This window comes from Dipodomys merriami, unplaced genomic scaffold, assembly GCF_024711535.1.
Source record: "Dipodomys merriami isolate MVZ:Mamm:240054 unplaced genomic scaffold, mDipMer1.0.p SCAF_3, whole genome shotgun sequence".
Lineage (NCBI taxonomy): Eukaryota > Metazoa > Chordata > Mammalia > Rodentia > Heteromyidae > Dipodomys > Dipodomys merriami.
In genome coordinates, this window is record NW_027204492.1 from 38,111,965 (window position 1) to 38,130,295 (window position 18,331).

At 39.8% G+C, this 18,331-nt stretch overlaps 1 protein-coding gene across 6 annotated transcripts in view; it reads right to left on the reverse strand.

Annotated features, from left to right (window-relative positions):
- Nucleotides 1-779: 779 nt before the first annotated feature.
- Nucleotides 780-18,331, reverse strand: part of Mid2 (midline 2) — a 110,240-nt gene continuing 92,688 nt past the window's right edge. For all 6 annotated transcript variants that reach the window (XM_070039953.1, XM_070039951.1, XM_070039949.1 and 3 more), the window contains exons 8-10: nt 10,863-11,024; nt 8,663-8,870; nt 780-6,998 (exon numbers count right to left, since the gene is read on the reverse strand). In XM_070039953.1, the coding sequence (XP_069896054.1) occupies nt 6,596-6,998; nt 8,663-8,870; nt 10,863-11,024 (773 nt within the window). In that variant the 3' untranslated portion in view covers nt 780-6,595. The remainder of the gene's footprint in view (nt 6,999-8,662; nt 8,871-10,862; nt 11,025-18,331) is intronic.

The window sequence follows — 18,331 nt, forward strand, 5'->3', positions numbered from 1 at the left end:
AATCCTCTAGCCTTTGAGCTAGATGGTCTTGGTCTAATCACTTGTTTCAAGTCACTTCTCTAATGGCTACTCCTAAGTACCTTGATTCACTTCATGTTGCATAACCCTGTCTGAGGGCAACAACTCTAAGATATCTAAATGCCAGCCTTCACAGATGGGGATCTTGTAACTCTTCCAGGCTCCTACTATAGATCAGGTGTTTAATAGCAAATCAGTTCACTTGCTTTGGGTCCTGCTTGGACATGCTCTAATGGATATTAGCACTGGGGGATTATTTGTCTTCCTTAATTCCTACTTTGTAGTCTAGTCCTTGAAACTGGCTCTGTAGTTGGGACCAGTATATATTCATTTCTTCTTTTTTTTTTTTTTTCTGTCAGTCGTGGGGCTTGAACTCTGGGCTTGGGCGCTGTCCCTGCGCTCTTCAACTCAAAGTAAACATTGTACCGCTTGAGCCACAGCACCACTTCCGGTTTTCTGAGTGGTTTATTGGAGATAAGAGTCTCATGGACTTTCTTGCCCAGGCTGGCTTTGAACCACCATCCTCAGATCTCAGCCTCCTGAGTAGCTAGGATTACATGCGTGAGCCACTGGTGCCCGGCTATATTCATTTCTTTAAAAATTTATTATATCCTACTCCTTAAGCCTTCATAACTGGATCCTGAGTTAACCATCTCATATATCTTTGTTGCCCAAATTCTTACCCCATTATATAATTAATATTTCCAATTCCAGTAATTCCAGTCTTCCCCCAATCAAATTCCAATGAGAGACAATCAAGATCTCATGAATACATATATATTTATTTAATTCATAATATAGCATTTTGGATAGGCTGGGATATTTAAAGAGGGATGAGACTGTTTAATCCACAGGTGCTCATATTTCTGTCACCAAGAGGGACACTATTGGTCCAGAGCGCCCAGTACCAACAAGCCTGGGGTAAAAGCATTTAATAAAAAATAGTTCAACAATAGTCTAATAAATATTCTAGCCAATAACAATAACACAGCATATGTCTGAAGCTGGCAGACCACACCATGAAAGACAATTTTGTCTAACCTAATGGCAGTAAGTCTGGCCAACTTGAAATACACAGCCAAACACAGCTCATTGGCTCTGAGGCTGCAATTGGCTTCAGGAGCTAGAAATACACATGGGAGTGGTTTGTATCTACCTGCCTCATTTTCCATTCCTTGGAAGAAAAGGGTTCAAATATCTGTTCGAATTTATTCAAAAGACCATCTATGGATTGCTCCATCCAGGTAGTCATATATAAATATGTAAACCAAGGAAGCTAAGAAAACTCCCCTAAAATATTTTAGCTGAATATTTTAGTGATTTTGCCGCTATCTGAATTTCACAATGGGATTACATAATTAAAAACACAGCCAGATGCAGTTTTCTTACTTACAAGTAGCCAGAACCTCACTCAACATAACATTACAGATTTTTTTCCATATTCTCAAAACAGGCTTACATTTTTGTGCTTTCTTCAATAAAACATATAAAAAGTGGAAACAAGCATAAATTGTAGACAGAAAATAATTTTCTAGCAGAAAGAGTTGTGGAAAAGAGTACAACAACATCAAAGGTTATGAAGGCCCCTTCCTTGAAGAGGTTAATTATAGGTCCCATTCCCTGTGTGCAGCTGAGTTCCACCAGAGGTAGTCAGTGACTCCTTTCCAGGTCCTTGGCATTGCCAGGACTGTATGAAAGTCTTCAGTTTATTGAAGTAAATCTCTGGGACTCACCACACCCCTACTAAGTACTTTGTCACTACATTCTAACTTGGAAGTCACTTCTTTAGAGTCAAATGTCATCACTTACCTCAAACCTTGTTTAACTTCCCAGTTTATTCAGGAGGCTTAACTCTGAGTTGTTTTTTCCCTATAATCAAAAATTAAATCTACCTTCAAAAACCAAGTTTGGAAAAAAAAATGAAATGTTATTGAAAAGAATCGTGTCACTAGTTTTGATGATAATCTCCAAGGTAATTGCCAAAAAGTTTTTGAGGAGAACAATGCTCATTTACATGTATGAGCTCTGGTTCATGTGCAAAATGGTATCAATACAGACCAAATGGAGAAGTAACCAATATTTTCTGTCCAATAAGAAATATCACTATGGACATGAGAATACAAGAAAGATTGATTACTCATTTGTTCATTCATACATTCATCCAACAAACATTAGCCAGGCAACTACTCTGTTCCAGACAATATGCTAGGTATTAAAAATACAACAACAATAACAAAAGACAGTCCTTGCCCTCAACATATTCCCTGTGTAATAGGGAAGGTAATTAACATACATCAAACTTCTTTGTGCATCAGAGTAACCTGAGGAGCTTGTCAAAATTATGAAAATTTCCTCCTATGCTCCCAGATGTCCAAATTAAATAGATCTAGATTGGAGTCCAATAATCAATTGTTTTAGCAAATGAATCACCAAAGGTGATTCTAACTGGTGTTCTGAGGATGGAATTTGGAAATCACTGCTATGCAGTGTGATTATTACTGAGAAAAAGCCATGCCTGGAGCACAAGGGGAGCTCCAAAGAGGGACACCTAACTCAGGCTAGAAGCCAGGAGTTGATCCGGTAGAAAAAGGCAAAGGAAGATAGAAGGTAGGACAGGTAACATGCAAAGTTAAGGTGGAGAAATTAACCTAAAAGTTAAACTAAAATAATTCTGTTGACCCCTATTGACTATAGGAAGAGATGAATATTCACAGTAAACTAAATGCCATATTCTGTGCTAGGCAGTTTATCCATGCATCATTTTTTGTATGTATATGTGCTTAGCTTGGGGTTTGAACTTAAGGCCTGAGCACTGTCCCTTAATTTTTCACTCTACTACTTTAGCCACAGCTCCACTTCTGGCTTTTTGGTAGTTAATTGGAAATGAGAGGCTCATTGACTTTCCTGCCTGGGCTGACTTCAAAACACCATTCTCAGATCTTAGCTTTTTGAGTAGCTAGGATTACTAGCTGGTGCTTGGCTGGATGATTTTAATTTCAAGGCTATGACCTTTCTATTACATCAAACTATTTACCAGCACTATAGAATCTTATCTGTGTCTCTCATTTCTTTTATTCTTTTTGCTTTTTTTTTTTGTGCCAGGCCTTGGGGCTTGAACGCAGGGCCTGGGTACTGTCCCTGAGCTTTTTTTTCTTTTTAACTCAAGGCTAGCACTCTACCACTTGAGCCACGGCTCCACTTCCAGCTTTTTTTGAAAGTCAAGTGTAGATAAGAGTGCTCAAGATACTGTATTAATAAACTGCTTTGTTAAATGGTAACACCTCTGTACAACTACTTTAAAAAAAGATTTTTAAAAAAAGAGTCTTCAAGGCTGGCTTTGAACCTCAATCTTCAGATTTCAAGCCTCCTGAGTAGGTAGGATTACAGACATGAGCTACCACAGCCCCTGCTCTCATCTCTTGATTCTTTGTTAAATACACAGTTTTTAAACCCAAAACAACTGACTGCACTACTATGTATGTTTATCTGAGCCTTTCTTTACATCTTTCTTGGGGATAGGGAGGTAGCACAATGGTTAACAACCATATCTAGTGTGCATGAGTCCATGGGTTTGAACGTCAGCACCTGCAACATTTTTTTTCTCCTTTGTATGTCCATCAATGTTACTTTTCATGTTAGGTGAACAAACAATACATAACAGCTATGGGGTAGGATTTATATACTTTTTTCTGCAAAATAGCAAGTTATTTGATAGCAAAAATTGTGCTTTATTAATATGTGCACTCACTGCAGTAGATTGCCTAGCATCTAACAGTTTATTAAACAAATTAATGGAGGAGCATTCACCAAGCTGGTGTAAAGGAAAGTGGGAGAGACTTGACATTGTAACAACCCTTCCCTGGGGGAGGGCTTGCCACACAAGTAATACTTTCACAACTTCCAAGGAGTAGATTCCTTGTAGCAGACTTACCCCCTGGTCGGGAGGAAGCTCTGGCTCTCTGAAATCTCAAATCTCTGCGATGGAACTGATAAAAGCATAGACCAGGAAGGTCAATGCCTTCTACAACCCTGATAAGGGTTAGGATGCAATTTATGTCTGCATTTTCCATGAAGGAGCAAATCAGTTTCACAAACAACATTGTAAAAGAAAAGAATATTTAAGCAAAATACTTAGGAAAACAGATTATATTCAGCATTCTTCAGCACTTCAGAATTGTGTTATCTGAAAGCACAAGTACATTTATATGCAAATAATTGCACCTGAAACAATCCATTATTAAAGATCAAATCAAGCAAGTTTCTAAAGAAACACCATTATGCAATTCTTTGTAGCATAATTCTAGTAACTGATGTACTTGAGATTAATAATATTATATTTCTTCAAAACATCCTGTGACAGAATTATTTGTCTCAGTACTGCGGTTTAAATTCAAGACCTGAGCACTGTCACTCTCCCTTTTCATGCACTCTACCACTTAAGCCACAGCTTTTTGGTGGTTAATTGGAGATAAGAGTCTCATGGAGGGGCTGGGAAGGTGGCTCAGTGGTAGAGCACTTGCCTTGCATGCATGAGGCCCTGGGTTCGATTCCTCAGTACCACATAAGCAAAAAGAAAAAAGCCGGAAGTGGCACTGTGGTTCAAGTGGTAGAGCACTAGCCTTGAGCTGAAGAGCTGAGGGACAGCGCCCAGGCCCAGAGTTCAGGCCCCACCACTGAAGCCCCCCCAAAAAATTAAAAAGGGGGAGCGGGGGGAGGATGGGATGGGATGGGAAGGGGAAACAAAGGAGGAGGCTACAATGCTTGATAAGAAATGTACTCATTATGTTGCCCATGTAATTGTAATCCCTCTGTACTGTATTTTCACAATAAAAATTTAAATTAAAAAAAAAAGAGTCTCATGGATTTTTTTCCTAACTGGTTTGGCTTCAAACTGTGATCTTCAGATCTCAGCCTCCTGAGTAGCTAGGATTAAAGGGGTGAGCCACCAGCAACCAGCTATGCCAGAATTTTTCTTAAATTTTAATTTAAAAATTTTATTATCTTTAAATAGTTGTATAAGAGGGTTTCTATTTAACATGTGCATTTGTGTGTATAATGAATCTTAATCAGATGCATTCATTCCATCATTCTCCCTCTACCATCTATCTCATCCCCATCCTTCTTCTCAAGTTTCTTAGTTCCATTTTCACATATGTACATTGGGTATTACACTGTATTTGCACACTAGTCCTCTTTCCATTCAGCTGCCCCCTTCTTATAGCTCCCAGACTCCCTCAGTAAAGACATGTTTTAGTTTCTTGGTATTGATTTTGCTAAACTGTTCATTGGTCAAATGTTACACCATAGAATCTCACTCCTGCATATACCATATTTTAGTCAGTTTGACCCTATATATGCATGCATATGACTCTGTCTTTACATATACGTTTATATTTTAGGTCTACCATCCACATATGAGAGAAAACATGTTCTCTTTGTCTTTCTGAGCCTGACTTATTTCACTCAACATTTCTTTTTCCAGGACAATACATGTTCCTGCAATGATGTAATTTCATTCTTCCTGATGGATGACTAGCATTCTATTGTGTGTGTATTTGTGTGTATCTATATGAATAGATACTTATATATAAATATACATTTATCATATTTTCTTGGTCCATTCATTAGTTGTAGTGAATCTGGGCTAGTTCCCTAACTTGGCTATTGTGAATAGTGCAGCAAAGAGCAAGGGTGTGAAGGTGTGTGACAGAATTTTAAACAGATTGATGCACTCCTTGCCCTTAAATAGCATTAAGCAGCCTCAGTGAAATTGCTACACTTCTACTTGGAGCAAATTTCTATCTACCAATAGTATTCCATATGCAACTTCTTCCCAATTCTCTCTTAATCTAACCAAGAGCTCTTCCCACTGTTCATGTCCTGTTTATGTCTTGACAAGAGATAGAAAAGAAGGGATGGATGGAGGGGGGGGATATTTGTTTTGATATTTCTTTTAGGAGATCAAAATGAATGGTGTAATTTCTACCCAAATGAACAAATCAAGAAATTTATTGTGCATATATAATATATAAATGACAGATTTACATATTATATATGCACAAGAATTATTTCCTTACAATAACTCCTTGCTTGTAAGTTTTTTCCTTAAAAGTACAATACAATATGCAAAATAATTTGATAAAATTTAAAATTCTATGTGGCCTCATAGGCCAGTACTAGAAAGGCTGACCACCATCCCCACTTTTGGCTAGCTAGCTCCTTGTTCAGAGTATCTTTCTATATTATTTACCTAGAGTTATTCTAATTCCTTCTAATATTTTTTGCACTCTGAAATCATTGGGAATTTCTAATTCTCCAGTGACAATGGAGGCATTGTCTAAGTTTCTTCTCCAGTGCCTGAAACCCAGACTACTCAGATAAATTTGCTCTGAGAAACTCCATATATTAATTCAAATACAAGCTTTTGCGCACAAAAATTAAATCTACAATAACTAGCTCTTTTGGATGCTTCAAATAAACTTTACTTTTTGTCTCATATTATTGAGCACTAACCGAAGTTTAAGAGGGAAAGGACTGCTGAACTGGAGAGCCAGTGAATTCTCTGCTCTCTTGAAACTTAGTGACAAGCTTTCATCCCAGACACATAGGGAGATTCTTGAGGCCTGCAGTTGCACTCCTGACGCTCTGGAAAATCAATAAAATCGGGGGCAGGCAAGCCAGAAAGGATCATTAAGGATTTGTTCCAGATTGTGAATGTTGGACAAACTGGAAGGATAAAGGTCACATCAAAGGTATGAAGATGAAGAGAGTTAGCTGGGTCATAGAAAGACAGCATGTTGTTGTCATAATCCAGGAGGACACCGAGGCGCTTAAGCTGTGGGGGCACATCCACCAGCATTTCCTTATTGTTGTGTCTCACCACGAAGTTACTATTACATCGAGAAAAGACCCAGGAGGATGCATTCTTGCCAATCCATTCATTCTTTGGAGCTGACTTATAGGCAATACCAATTGCATACCTGTGAGAAGTGGGAAGGACAGAGACATAAACATTTATTAATAATCTGTATTGTGCTAAACATCATAGAGGATATATGAGAAATGTAACACATGCTTCTTCCTAAAGTAGTTCACACATATCTTTTTTTTTTTTTTGTCAGTCATGGGGCTTGAACTCTGGGCCTGGGCACTGTCCCTCAGGTCTTCAGTTCAAGATTAGCACTCTACCACTTGAGCCACAGCGCCACTTCCAGCTTTTTTCTGTTTATGTGGTGCTGAGGAATCGAACCCAGGGCTTCATGCATGTGAGGCAAGCACTCTACCACTGTGCCACCTTCCCAGCTCCATTTCACACATATCTTATATTGCTATAACTCTTCTCTCCTTCTATCCTTTCCTTTTTTTTTTTTTTTTGGCAGTACTGGAGTTGAAACTCAGGGCCTCACACTTACTACCCAGGGAGGTGTGATACCAGTCTCTCTCTCTCTCTCTCTCTCTCTCTCTCTCTCTCTCTCTCTCTCTCTCTCTCTCTCTCTCTCTCTCTCTCTGTCTCTCTCTCTCTCTCTCTCTCTCTCTCTCTCTCTCTCTCTCTCTCTCTCTCTCTCTCTCTCTCACTTTCTCTCTCTCTCTTTCTCTCTCACACACACTACTACTACTACTACTACTACGTCCAGTTTCCTTCCATGGAAATAGAATCTCACAGATACGTGCCCTGTCCTGGAATTGTGATCTTCCCAGTCTCAGTCTCCCACACAGTTTAGAATTATAGAGGCATATTACTGTTCCCAGCTTTGGGTTAAGAAGGCATCTTGCCAACTTTTACTATCCAGGAGTGTCTTGAACTGCAATGTTCCCATGCTCAGCATCACAAATAGCTAGTATTACAGGTGTGAGCCATGGGAATCCAGCCTATCTTTATTTTATTAAAAAGCTGGCAAGCTGGGTGGCTCATGCTTATAATCCTAGCTACTCAGGAGGCTGACATCTTAGGATTCAGGTTCAAATCCAGCCCCTTCCAGGAAAGTCCATGACATTCTTATCTCCAATTAACCACCAGAAAACCAGAAGTGGCACTATGGCTCAAGTGATAGCACTCACCTTGAACTGAAGAGCTCAGAGACAGTGCTCAGGCCCAGGTTCAAGCCCCATGACCGACAAAAAAAAAAAAACTGACAAATTCTTTCCCTTCTTCTTTTTGGTGGAGTAGGACTGGGACTTGAACTAAAGGCCTTGCTCTTGCTAGGCAGATGTTATACCACTTGAGCTACACCTTCAGCCCTTTTTTGCTTTAGTTACTTTTCACATAAGGGTCTTATTTTAGCCTGAGCTGACCTCAGTTTCAATTGTCCTGGGCCAGCTTCAGACCACGATCCTCCTAGAGTCTCTCCCATAACTAGAATTACAAGTGTGAACTGCTGTAACTGCCTTGTTATTGATATAAAGTCTCACTAACATTTTTCCCAGGTTGCCTTCAAACTATGATCCTCCTAATCCCTGTCTTCCTAGTAGCTAATGTTATAGGCATGAACCACAATGCCTAGCAGGCAAACTTTTCTAGACTGTTTTTCATCATACACATTTTAACTTTGACTTATGTTGGTGCTAGGGTTGTGCTATAGAATCCAATCTCTGGGAAAACTAACAACAGAGAAGATAAGAGAAAAGAAAACTGAAATCCACTTACCATGTTGAGGAACCCATGACCACCTCCCAGTAGTGGCAGCCACTGTCAATGAATATATTTCCTGCTGCCCCATAGCACCCTGTGCCACTAAACCTCTCTGGGGTATGGCTTTTCTTCAGAGAGCTTTCATCCTTCTCCATCTGCAGTCCATCATTGGAGATCTTCAACTTCTTGTGAGTCATTTTGGGATCCAATTTAAAGGGCTGGCCTGAGGAAGGTAGAAAAAGGAGGAAATTTGATGATGCACTGAAGAAATGGAATTTTATCCTCCAGAAACAGCAGTAGCGGGGATCCTCAAGAGGAAAAATCACTTTGGAATCAGAGAAAGCTGGCTTCTGTTTAGATTATATAAAAGAAAAAGGCCAGGAGACATAGTGTGTAAGAAAGTAAGGACAGAACTCATTCACCAATAACATAACTTCCATGGAATATTTCTTTTTTCACTATGGGAAAAAGGTGGGTTGCATACAAGAGTTGCCCTCTACAATATTTTATTAAACTAAATGAGATATATCATGTTCTCAAATATGATTTGTATTTTATTCCATTAGGTGCGTTTTGATATTGAGTAGATTTTGGGGTGCTTTTTATTAGAATCAATTAGTTGTATGAGAGAGGGTTTCATTTTGACATCTATATATGCATATAATGTACCTTGATTATACTTGCCTCCTTCATCATTCTCCCTCATCCCTGCTCCTTTGAGTAGATTCTAAGGAGTGTTAGAATGCTTGAAGTGGGAGAAAGTGAGAGTCACTGTTGAAGTTATCACTACTTGGTGGTAGAGCAAAAAAACTTGAGGAATCAAGTAACAGACTTTTTTGCCTTCTTAAAATTGGAATACAAAGCCTGGCGCCAGTGGCTCATGCCTGTAATCCTAGCTACTCAGGAGGCTGAGATCTGAGGATCACGGTTCAAAGCCAGCCCAGGCAGGAAAGTCCGTGAAACTCTTATCTCCAATAAACCACCAGAAAACTGGAAGTGGCGCTGTAGCTCAAGTGGTAGAGCACTATCCTTGAGCTGAAGAGCTGAGGGACAGCGCTCAGGCCCAGGGTTCAAGCCCCATGACTGACAAAAAAAAAAATTGGAATACAAACAATATATAATTAGGCAAGCTTATAGCAGTGACTATTGTATCATCAATGTAGGTTCATTCACAATAAAGAGACTTATACAATCAAGTATTGTTCCCTGATAGGCACCGGGGGCTCAAACCTATAGAAGAGGTTCATAGTTCAAAGCCAACCAAAGCAGTAAAGTCTGTGAAACTTCTATCTCAAATTAATCAGCAAAGAGCAAGAAAAGAAGCTGTGGTTCAAATGATGGAGCACCAGTCTTGCATTCACAAAAAAGCTCAGGCCCAATGCCTAGGCCCTAATTTCAAGCCCCAGTACCGGCATGCAAAAAAGTATTCCCTTAGGTCAGATGTTGGAGAAGGCAAGATTTGCATATTAAGGTAAATGCTTCTGTGACAAGCATTATTGGCTAACCTAATGTCTTTCTATAATTTATCTCTCTCATTCAATTTCTTACCCTCTCTTCCTTATAGGGTAAGCTAATAAAATAAACCAGAAATCAGAGTAGCAGAAATTTATGGAAAGTTTCTGTTTTTCTGATAAAAGGAATACCAACTGTGTCTTCCTTCATATCTTAAAAAGCAACGTGACATGTGGAGGTTATAGTGGCTATCTTGTGGCCATGTGGCAACAAGCAATGCACAAAGGGAGATGGAAATTGTCTCTTTTCTGCCATCACAAAGCTGCTTCACCAGTCCTCACTGCCTGCCTTCAAACTTCCTTCTACATGAGACCAAGAAGAAAAGCCACTATTCCTTTAAGTGACTAGTAAGTATCATTTGTGAAGTTATGTTAGTGACACTTTCTGTGGTTGACTGTTGCTAGATTATCACAAATAATGTTCTTTCATTCAATTGTCTGCTAAACTTGGTGGTAAAAATCAGAGAAAGCCTCATCACTAATATCCTCCCATGCTATTCTGGGTTTTAGTATTGTACATACAACCCCCACCCCCCACCCATGGACACCAACAAACCCCCCAGCTAAAGTACAAACCACAGCAGCAATTCTCCTCTGCCCAGTGCCACTGCCATCATGCACTGATGGGGTGCCATCTCAGGCTAAGGATCTCCCTGGTGTGGAGCTGAAAATGGGTCTTTCTTGCTGGAATCACCACCACCTACTGTTTGTTTTTAGTCGGGTGGGTTCACTGTTCCGGCTGCCTGCTTGGTTTATGGCTTTAACAATGAAGATGTAGCGTGTCCCACTCTGGAGTCCATGTACTGTATAATGGTTCTGTTTAATGTTGGGCACAATCATCCAGCTATCCACTGAATTATACAGGCCTGTAAAGTAGGCAAAGACAAGGATATCAATCAACAAAAAGAAACTGAAGAAAAACACACTAAAAATGCAATCACAGGCTTCCCTCCCAAAGCACATTTATTTTGCTTTGTTTTGAGTCTGAGAAGTTATAATGAAATGAACCAGAGATTGTGAATCCATTATTTATTTTGTCCTACAGAGCTAGGCTTTTGTCTGTCTTCTTGCTTCTAGCAAGTGAATGCAAATACTAGCAAAAGTTACATCATATCATCTTTGTGTCATATAATAAAGAAATAGCCACTACATCAAATCATAGAATCATCACTCTTATGGAGTCTTTGCATCATTACTCCAATGTCCACTCCTCTGTGAGCCAAATCTGGCCTTGTATGAGTGGAACAGTCCTGTACAGAGCATGGAAAAATGGAAATTCAGAGCAGAAAGGATACCTACATATCAAATATCCCTCATCTTACAAGAGAGAACACTGGTATCTTTTAATCCTAGGCCAGTATTCTCTGCATGGCATCACAATTCATGGGGTGACTAGAAATGTTCCTTTGTCGCTCTATAAAGTAATAAGGACTTAAAATTCTACTCCTCTACCTCAATGTCATCCTGAATTCACAAATGTTCTGGAATCTAAGTGAAGTAAAAGAGATGGCATAATGTTGTACATTTTTACCCCTTCCTAGCTCTGATTCCCATTCCCCTCTGGAGTCAGGTGGTTCAGTAACACATTGTCAACTTCAACAATTTTCCCTCTCAAGCAGGGAAAGGGATCAGATGTCTAGGCTTCTGTTTTAGACTGCAAACATTGGCTTAAAACAGGAGAAGATATACATAACCAAAAACATATATTTGGGCAGTTTTCAGTAAAAGAGAAATCAACATATTATACTGGATTATCTAGACAAATCTCTTGTTATTTGGAGTTTTTTCCCCCATACTTCTACTGGAGGGTGGAAAGGGAAAGGCAAAAAAAAAATGAGCAGTGGATTTTGTCACTTCCATGCATCTCTAATAGAAGACTAAGTGAAGGTGAAAATTAAAAATAATGATGAGTGTTTTTCAAGAGATCTAATCTGAAGGGTTTAGTGATTAATTTGAAGGAGGTGGGATAAAAACCTAAATGAAAACTAGAAAAAAAGACCATAATGGGTGGGGTATTATAGAAAGAATAAGAAACAGTGGATATCTCAATTATTTTTTTTTGAAAAAGTAAGGATAAGGGCTAGGAACAGTGTTTGAGATACTACCTATCTATGTATCTATATACAGTATAAATCACAAATTACACATGAAATTTTAATACAAAGGGGGAAGTGCATGGTCTTCAAAATGTCCTTCAAACAATACAAAGACAAATAAATACAAATGAAGTTCACAATGAAGTAACTATGCAATATGAGAAAAGAGGAGAACAATCTCTATGAGCTAATATGGAATGATTTCCAAGAGAAAATAGTTGAAAAAAAGCTAATTGCATGACAGCATATATCAAATGCTATTATTTTGAGAGAAAGAAAATGCAAAGTAAACTGTATTTGCTTAGATTAACAAAACAAAGAAAAGATAACCCAGAAAAGAAGGAGGTTTGTTACCTACAAGGGATTAGAATGGACATAAAGGATTAAAAGCATTTGGGAGATGTCTGGGAATATGGGTTAGTGGTAGAGTGCTTGCCTAGCATGCATAAAGCCCTGTGTTCAATTCCTCAGTATCACATACACAGAAAAAGCTGGAAGGGGTGCTGTGGCTCAAGTGGTAGAGTGCTAGCCTTGAGCAAAAAGAAGTTCAGGGACAGTGCCCAGGCTCTAAGTTCAAGCCTCAGAATGGCCAAAAAAAAAAAAAAACATTTGGGAGGACTGGGGCACAGCTCGGGGGCAGAGCACTTGTCTTACTACCTACACTTCAAAAACAAAACAAAAGAACAAAAAGATATGGGAGGGAAGGATGCTTTCTTTAGTATACTTTTTGCAAACTTTTCCCTTTAGGAACCATGCTATATCCTAAAAAATTAAACTTAAGCCAGGCATGTCACACACACACACACACACACACACACACACACACACACACATATGTAATCCTGACCACACAGGAAGCAGAGGCAAGAGGATCTTGAGTTCTAGGTCAGCCTAGATAAAATCATTGAGACCTTATCCTAGAAACAAAACATAAAAATGCTGGGTATAGCTCAAGAGCTAAAGTGCTTACCTAGCATAAAAAATTAACTAAAAAAAGAAACGAAATCAACATATTCAAAATTCAAATTTAAAAAAAATAAAATGAAATAAACAAAGATCTGAAGGTTTGAGTCTCTAATATTCTCCTACTAAAGAAAATGTCAGGGGTTGGGAAGGTGGCTCAGTGGTAGAGCGCTTGCCTTGCATGCCTGAGGCCCTGGGTTCAATTCCTCAGTACCACATAAGTAAAAAGAAAAAAGCAGGAAGTGGCGCTGTGGCTCAAGTGGTAGAGTGCTAGCCTTGAGCTGAAGAGCTGAGGGACAGAGCCCAGGCCCAGAGTTCAGGCCCTGCGACCGGACCCCCCCCCAAAAAAAAGAAAAGAAAAAAAGAAAATGTCAGAGCCAGGCGAGGGTAGCTCACGCCTATAATCCTAGCTACTCAGGAGGCTGAGATCTGAGGATCTCAGTTCAAAGCCAGCCTGGGCAAGAAAGTCCGTGAAACTCTTATCTCCAATAAAAACCACCAGAAAACTGGAAGTGGAGCTGTAGCTCAAGTGGTAGAAGTGCTAGTCTTGAGCTGAATTGCTGAGGGACAGTGCTAAGGCCCAGAGTTCAAGCCCCACAACCGACAAAAAAAAAGAAAAGAAAAGAAATGAAAAATGTCAGATTCCAGGTTAGGACAGGATAAGGTCAAAATGAGCCTAGTACATTTTGTTATGCTAGAAAGTGAGTGCTCATGATGATGAGAGCTATTTTGAAAGACTCCCACCGACTAAATCGGGATGGTTTATGCACAAAAATGAATAAAGGCAGTAAAGAATTATAAACCATTGATAAAAGGGAATTGGAGAATTCATACTGATAAACAAATAGAAAACATGGAGCAGGTTCTTCCTTACAGTAGAATGTTTACTGTCAACATATAAATGTGAAAGGGAGTACTCAGGTAGACAACCACTTTATAATCAGAGTAAAGACTGGTAGGATAAGAACATCAGTAATGCTAAAACAGAGGTAGGGATGGGGTGAGATAGGTTTAATGAAGAAGCAGGATATTTTCATGACCTTAAAGGATCACCAAACATATTGTTTATTAGTAGCAAAAGAAAAATAGGAAATACACTATGAAGAAATCAGACAATATTTTGACAAGGTGATCAAAATTAGCACTAACAATGAAGGACAAGTGGACATCATGTAACTACAGATATGACACACTAAGGACAAATTGATCTGAGTCTTCAAAAATATTTATCGCCAGTAAAAGTATGCTTCAGGTCTCTGTTTTTTGTGTGCATGCATGTGTATATGTATGCGTGCGTGCGTGCATGCGTGCGTGCGTGCGTGTGTGTGCGCGCGCGTGTGTGTGTGTGTGTGTGTGTGTGTGTGTGTGTGTGTGTGTGTGTGTGTGTGTTTGTACTGGGGCTGGAGTTCAGGACCAGGTTGCTGTTTCTTAGTTTTTTTCACTTTAGGCTATGCTCTACCACTAGAGCCACAGTTCTGCTCCCAACTTTCTGGTAGTTAATTGGAGATAAAGGTCTCATTGTCCCTTCTGTCCAGGCTGACTTCAAATGAGTATTCTAAGATTCCCAGCCTGCTGAGTAGTTAGGATTACAGGCATGGGCCACCAGTGCTCAGCTCAGGGCTCTGTTTTTGTTCCCGTCCTATTGGACTTTCCTAACAATGACTGGAAGACAACATAGAAGTCAGGCTGGAAGGGAAAACAAATGTTCTGGAAGGTAAAATCTGGATCCCAAAGACTCATGGCATGCTAGAAAAAGGGGTCCAGAGCTAATCCAGTAAAATGTAGTGAGTATAAATTCAAGGTGCAGTTCAAATTTACTCAATTTTATAGAAAGTGCAGCTGGAATACATGGGATGTCAGCTGACTTTATGTTAAGTAAACAGTAGTCAGTATGGCTGGCCCAGTAAAAAGATGTAGGGCAAAGCCGGGCGCCGGTGGCTCACGCCTGTAATCCTAGCTACTCAGGAGGCTGAGATCTGAGGATCTCGGTTCAAAGCCAGCTGGGGCAGGAAAGTCTGTGAAACTCTTATCTCCAATAAACCACTAGAAAACCTGAAGTGGTGCTGTGGCTCAAGTGGTAGAGCGCTCGCCTTGAGCTGAAGAGCTGAGGGACAGTGCTCAGGTCCAGAGTTCAAGCCCCACAACCAAAAAAAAAAAAAAAAAAGGCAGCAACTTGTGTACAAAAGAAATAATCCATCTACCTCTGTAGCACCCAGACCACTTTTGGGTGTTTTCACTGTTTTGTTTTCTTTTGTTTTGATTTTTGGTCGGTCATGGGGCTTGAACTCAGGGTCTGGGTGTTGACTGAGCTTGGATAGCACTCTCCCACCCTGAGCCAAAGTTTCACTTGCATTTTTTTTGTTGCTAGTCGTGGGGCTTTAACTCTGGACCTGGGCACTGTCCCTGAGCTCTTCAGCTCAAGACAAGTGCTCTATCACTGGAGCCACAGAGCCACTTCCGGTTTTCTGGTGGTTAACTGGAGATAAGAGTATCACAGACTTTCCTGCCTGGGCTGGCTTTAAACCATGATCCTCAGATCTCAGCCTCCTGAGTAGCTAGGATTACAGGTGTGAGCCACCAACACCCAGCTTTATTCACTTTTTTTTAAAATTACACTTTAGGAAGCATTTTGGCAAATAGAAATGTGTCCATAAAAAGGATATCAGATGGTTAAAAAAAAAAAAACACCTATCTGAAAACTGTATTTTATGAAGACCAGTTAAAATAATGAGATGTCTGGCAAGCAAAAAGAAAATTTAGAAGGAACAGAGGAATTATCTAAACTATCTAGAATACTATCATGTGAAAGGTGGATTAATGAAGCAAAGAAAGCCAGACCTAGAAATAACTAGTAGCTGGTGCATTAAGCTTGAAGTCTGATGGGCTAGGGATTCTAATCTCCATCATTTTGTAGCTCTGTGACCCTGGGCAACTCACTAAACTTGAAATTCAGTGTCTTCATTTATAAGATAGAATAAATATCATCTATGTCATAAATCTCAGCAAGTATTTGTGAGGTCTAAATGAAATAATGTGTTTATAAATGGTGATACATTACCATATTTGAATTATTGGTAGTATTTACTAAGAGAAAGAAGCCTCTTATAATGAAGCACTGGCAATTATTAGTAGTATATAATCACCAATGGGCTGCTTTATTAATTAATTAATTTTTTTGTCAGTCATGATGCTGGAACTCTGTGCCTGGGCGCTGTCCCTCAGCTCTTTGCTCAAGAGCTAGTGCTCTACCACTTGAGCCACAGTGCCACTTCTGGCTTTTTCTGTTAATGTAGTGCTGAGGAAGTGAACCCAAGGCCTCATGCATGTGAGGCAAGCACTCTACCACTAAGCCACCTTCCCAGCCCCTGGGCTGCTTTATTAAAACTGAGCATCACATCACTGGCAATGTTCAAGCAGAGACAAGACCATCATTTACTGAATGTCTGGCAGAAGAGATTACACTAGATGATTCCTATGGTCCAGTCCAACTCTAAGATGCTAAGATTTTTTATCACTATTAGTCACACTTTGGGATTTTCTTTTTTTTTTTCTTTTTTTCTTTTTTTTTGGTCAGTCATGGGGCTTGAACTCTGGGCCTGGGCGCTGTCCCTCAGCTCTTCAGCTCAAGGCTAGCGGTCTATCACTTGAGCCACAGCGCCACTTCCGGCTTTTTTTTTCTTTTTGCTTATGTGGTACTGAGGAATCGAACCCAGGGCCTCATGCATGCAAGGCAAGCGCTCTACCACTGAGCCACCTTCCCAGCCCTTTGGGATTTTCTTTACATTATGACTATATAACTTTGAAAACTGAAGTGACAACCTTTTGATCTTTGTCACTTCTCGGACTTGTTCTAAGTTGCTAAGACACAACTGTCTTCCTAACAACAGGAAGAAGCACAGATGCTGGCTCTAGGACTTGCCAGAACTTACACTGAAAAGTATGTGAATGAGGCTATCGAGGTTGTGACTTTTTGCTTGGAAAAAAAAAAAAACACTCAGGAACATTGCTACATAGGCCAAGTGGCTTAGGTTGGAGCTGCAAGAGGCAAGTGTTTTTTTAATGCTTGACTTTTCAACATCTTCTCATCTCCCCTCCCTATTATTGTCACAAACCAGAATTCTTCCCTTGTTATCATAAAAAAGGAAAGTTTATAAGGAGGATTTAGTTGGGAAACTGTTTTTCATGTTAGCCTGTGAAGTCGGACATAAATGCAAAGTGCAAAGGTAAAACAGTATTAATTTGCACCTATGCAGATATAACTATAAGGTAGGAATCAGTCTCAATCTTGAACTCAGCTTGTGTCCTGAGGCATGAACTTAGGGCCTGGGTGCTGTCCTTGAGCTTTTTTTGCTCAAGGATAGTGTTCTGATACTGGAGCCATACCTCTACTTTCAGGTTTTTGGTGGTTAATTGGAGATAAGAGTCTCATGGACTGTCCTGCCTGGGCTGGCTTTAAACTGTGATCCCCAAGATGTCAGCCTTCTGAGTAGCTAGGATTATAGGTATCAGCCAGTTGCACATGGTTATTGAATTTAGCCTTAATTATGATTGCATCCCCACTGCTTTGAAGGAAACTTTCACTGCTTTTCAACTGGTGATCAACAAGTTAAATTTCTACATTGCCTTTTCCTGCTCCATTTCACAGGAAGTTAAAGTCTTCTTAACACGTGAGCTAAACAACTGCTTTTCTAAACATCTTTAATTTGGTGGCTTGTCAATATTTTTTGAATTTGGTGTTTTTATTGTTATGTTGTTTTTTTGAGACAAGGTCTTGCTATGTAGCCCAGACTGGCCTTGAACTTGTGATTCACCTGGCTCAGCCTTCCAAGTGCTGGGATTTTAGGTATGCACCACTAGGCCTGGCTCTAACACATTTTTTTCATTTACTATAGTTCTTTGTGGAAAGAGGGAAAGGAGTAAAGAGAAGAGTGACAGAGGCAGAAGGCTTGTCACCATATTCATTGATGCAAATAGGAATGGTAAAGGAAGAAATACTCTTGGAACGTAATATATTGTATCATGATAATGAAGTGAAGGAAGAGTCAGGGAGCAAGATGTTCACACACATGGGGCGAGAAATGATGGTGGCTTAGCTATCTAGGAACAAATACTGA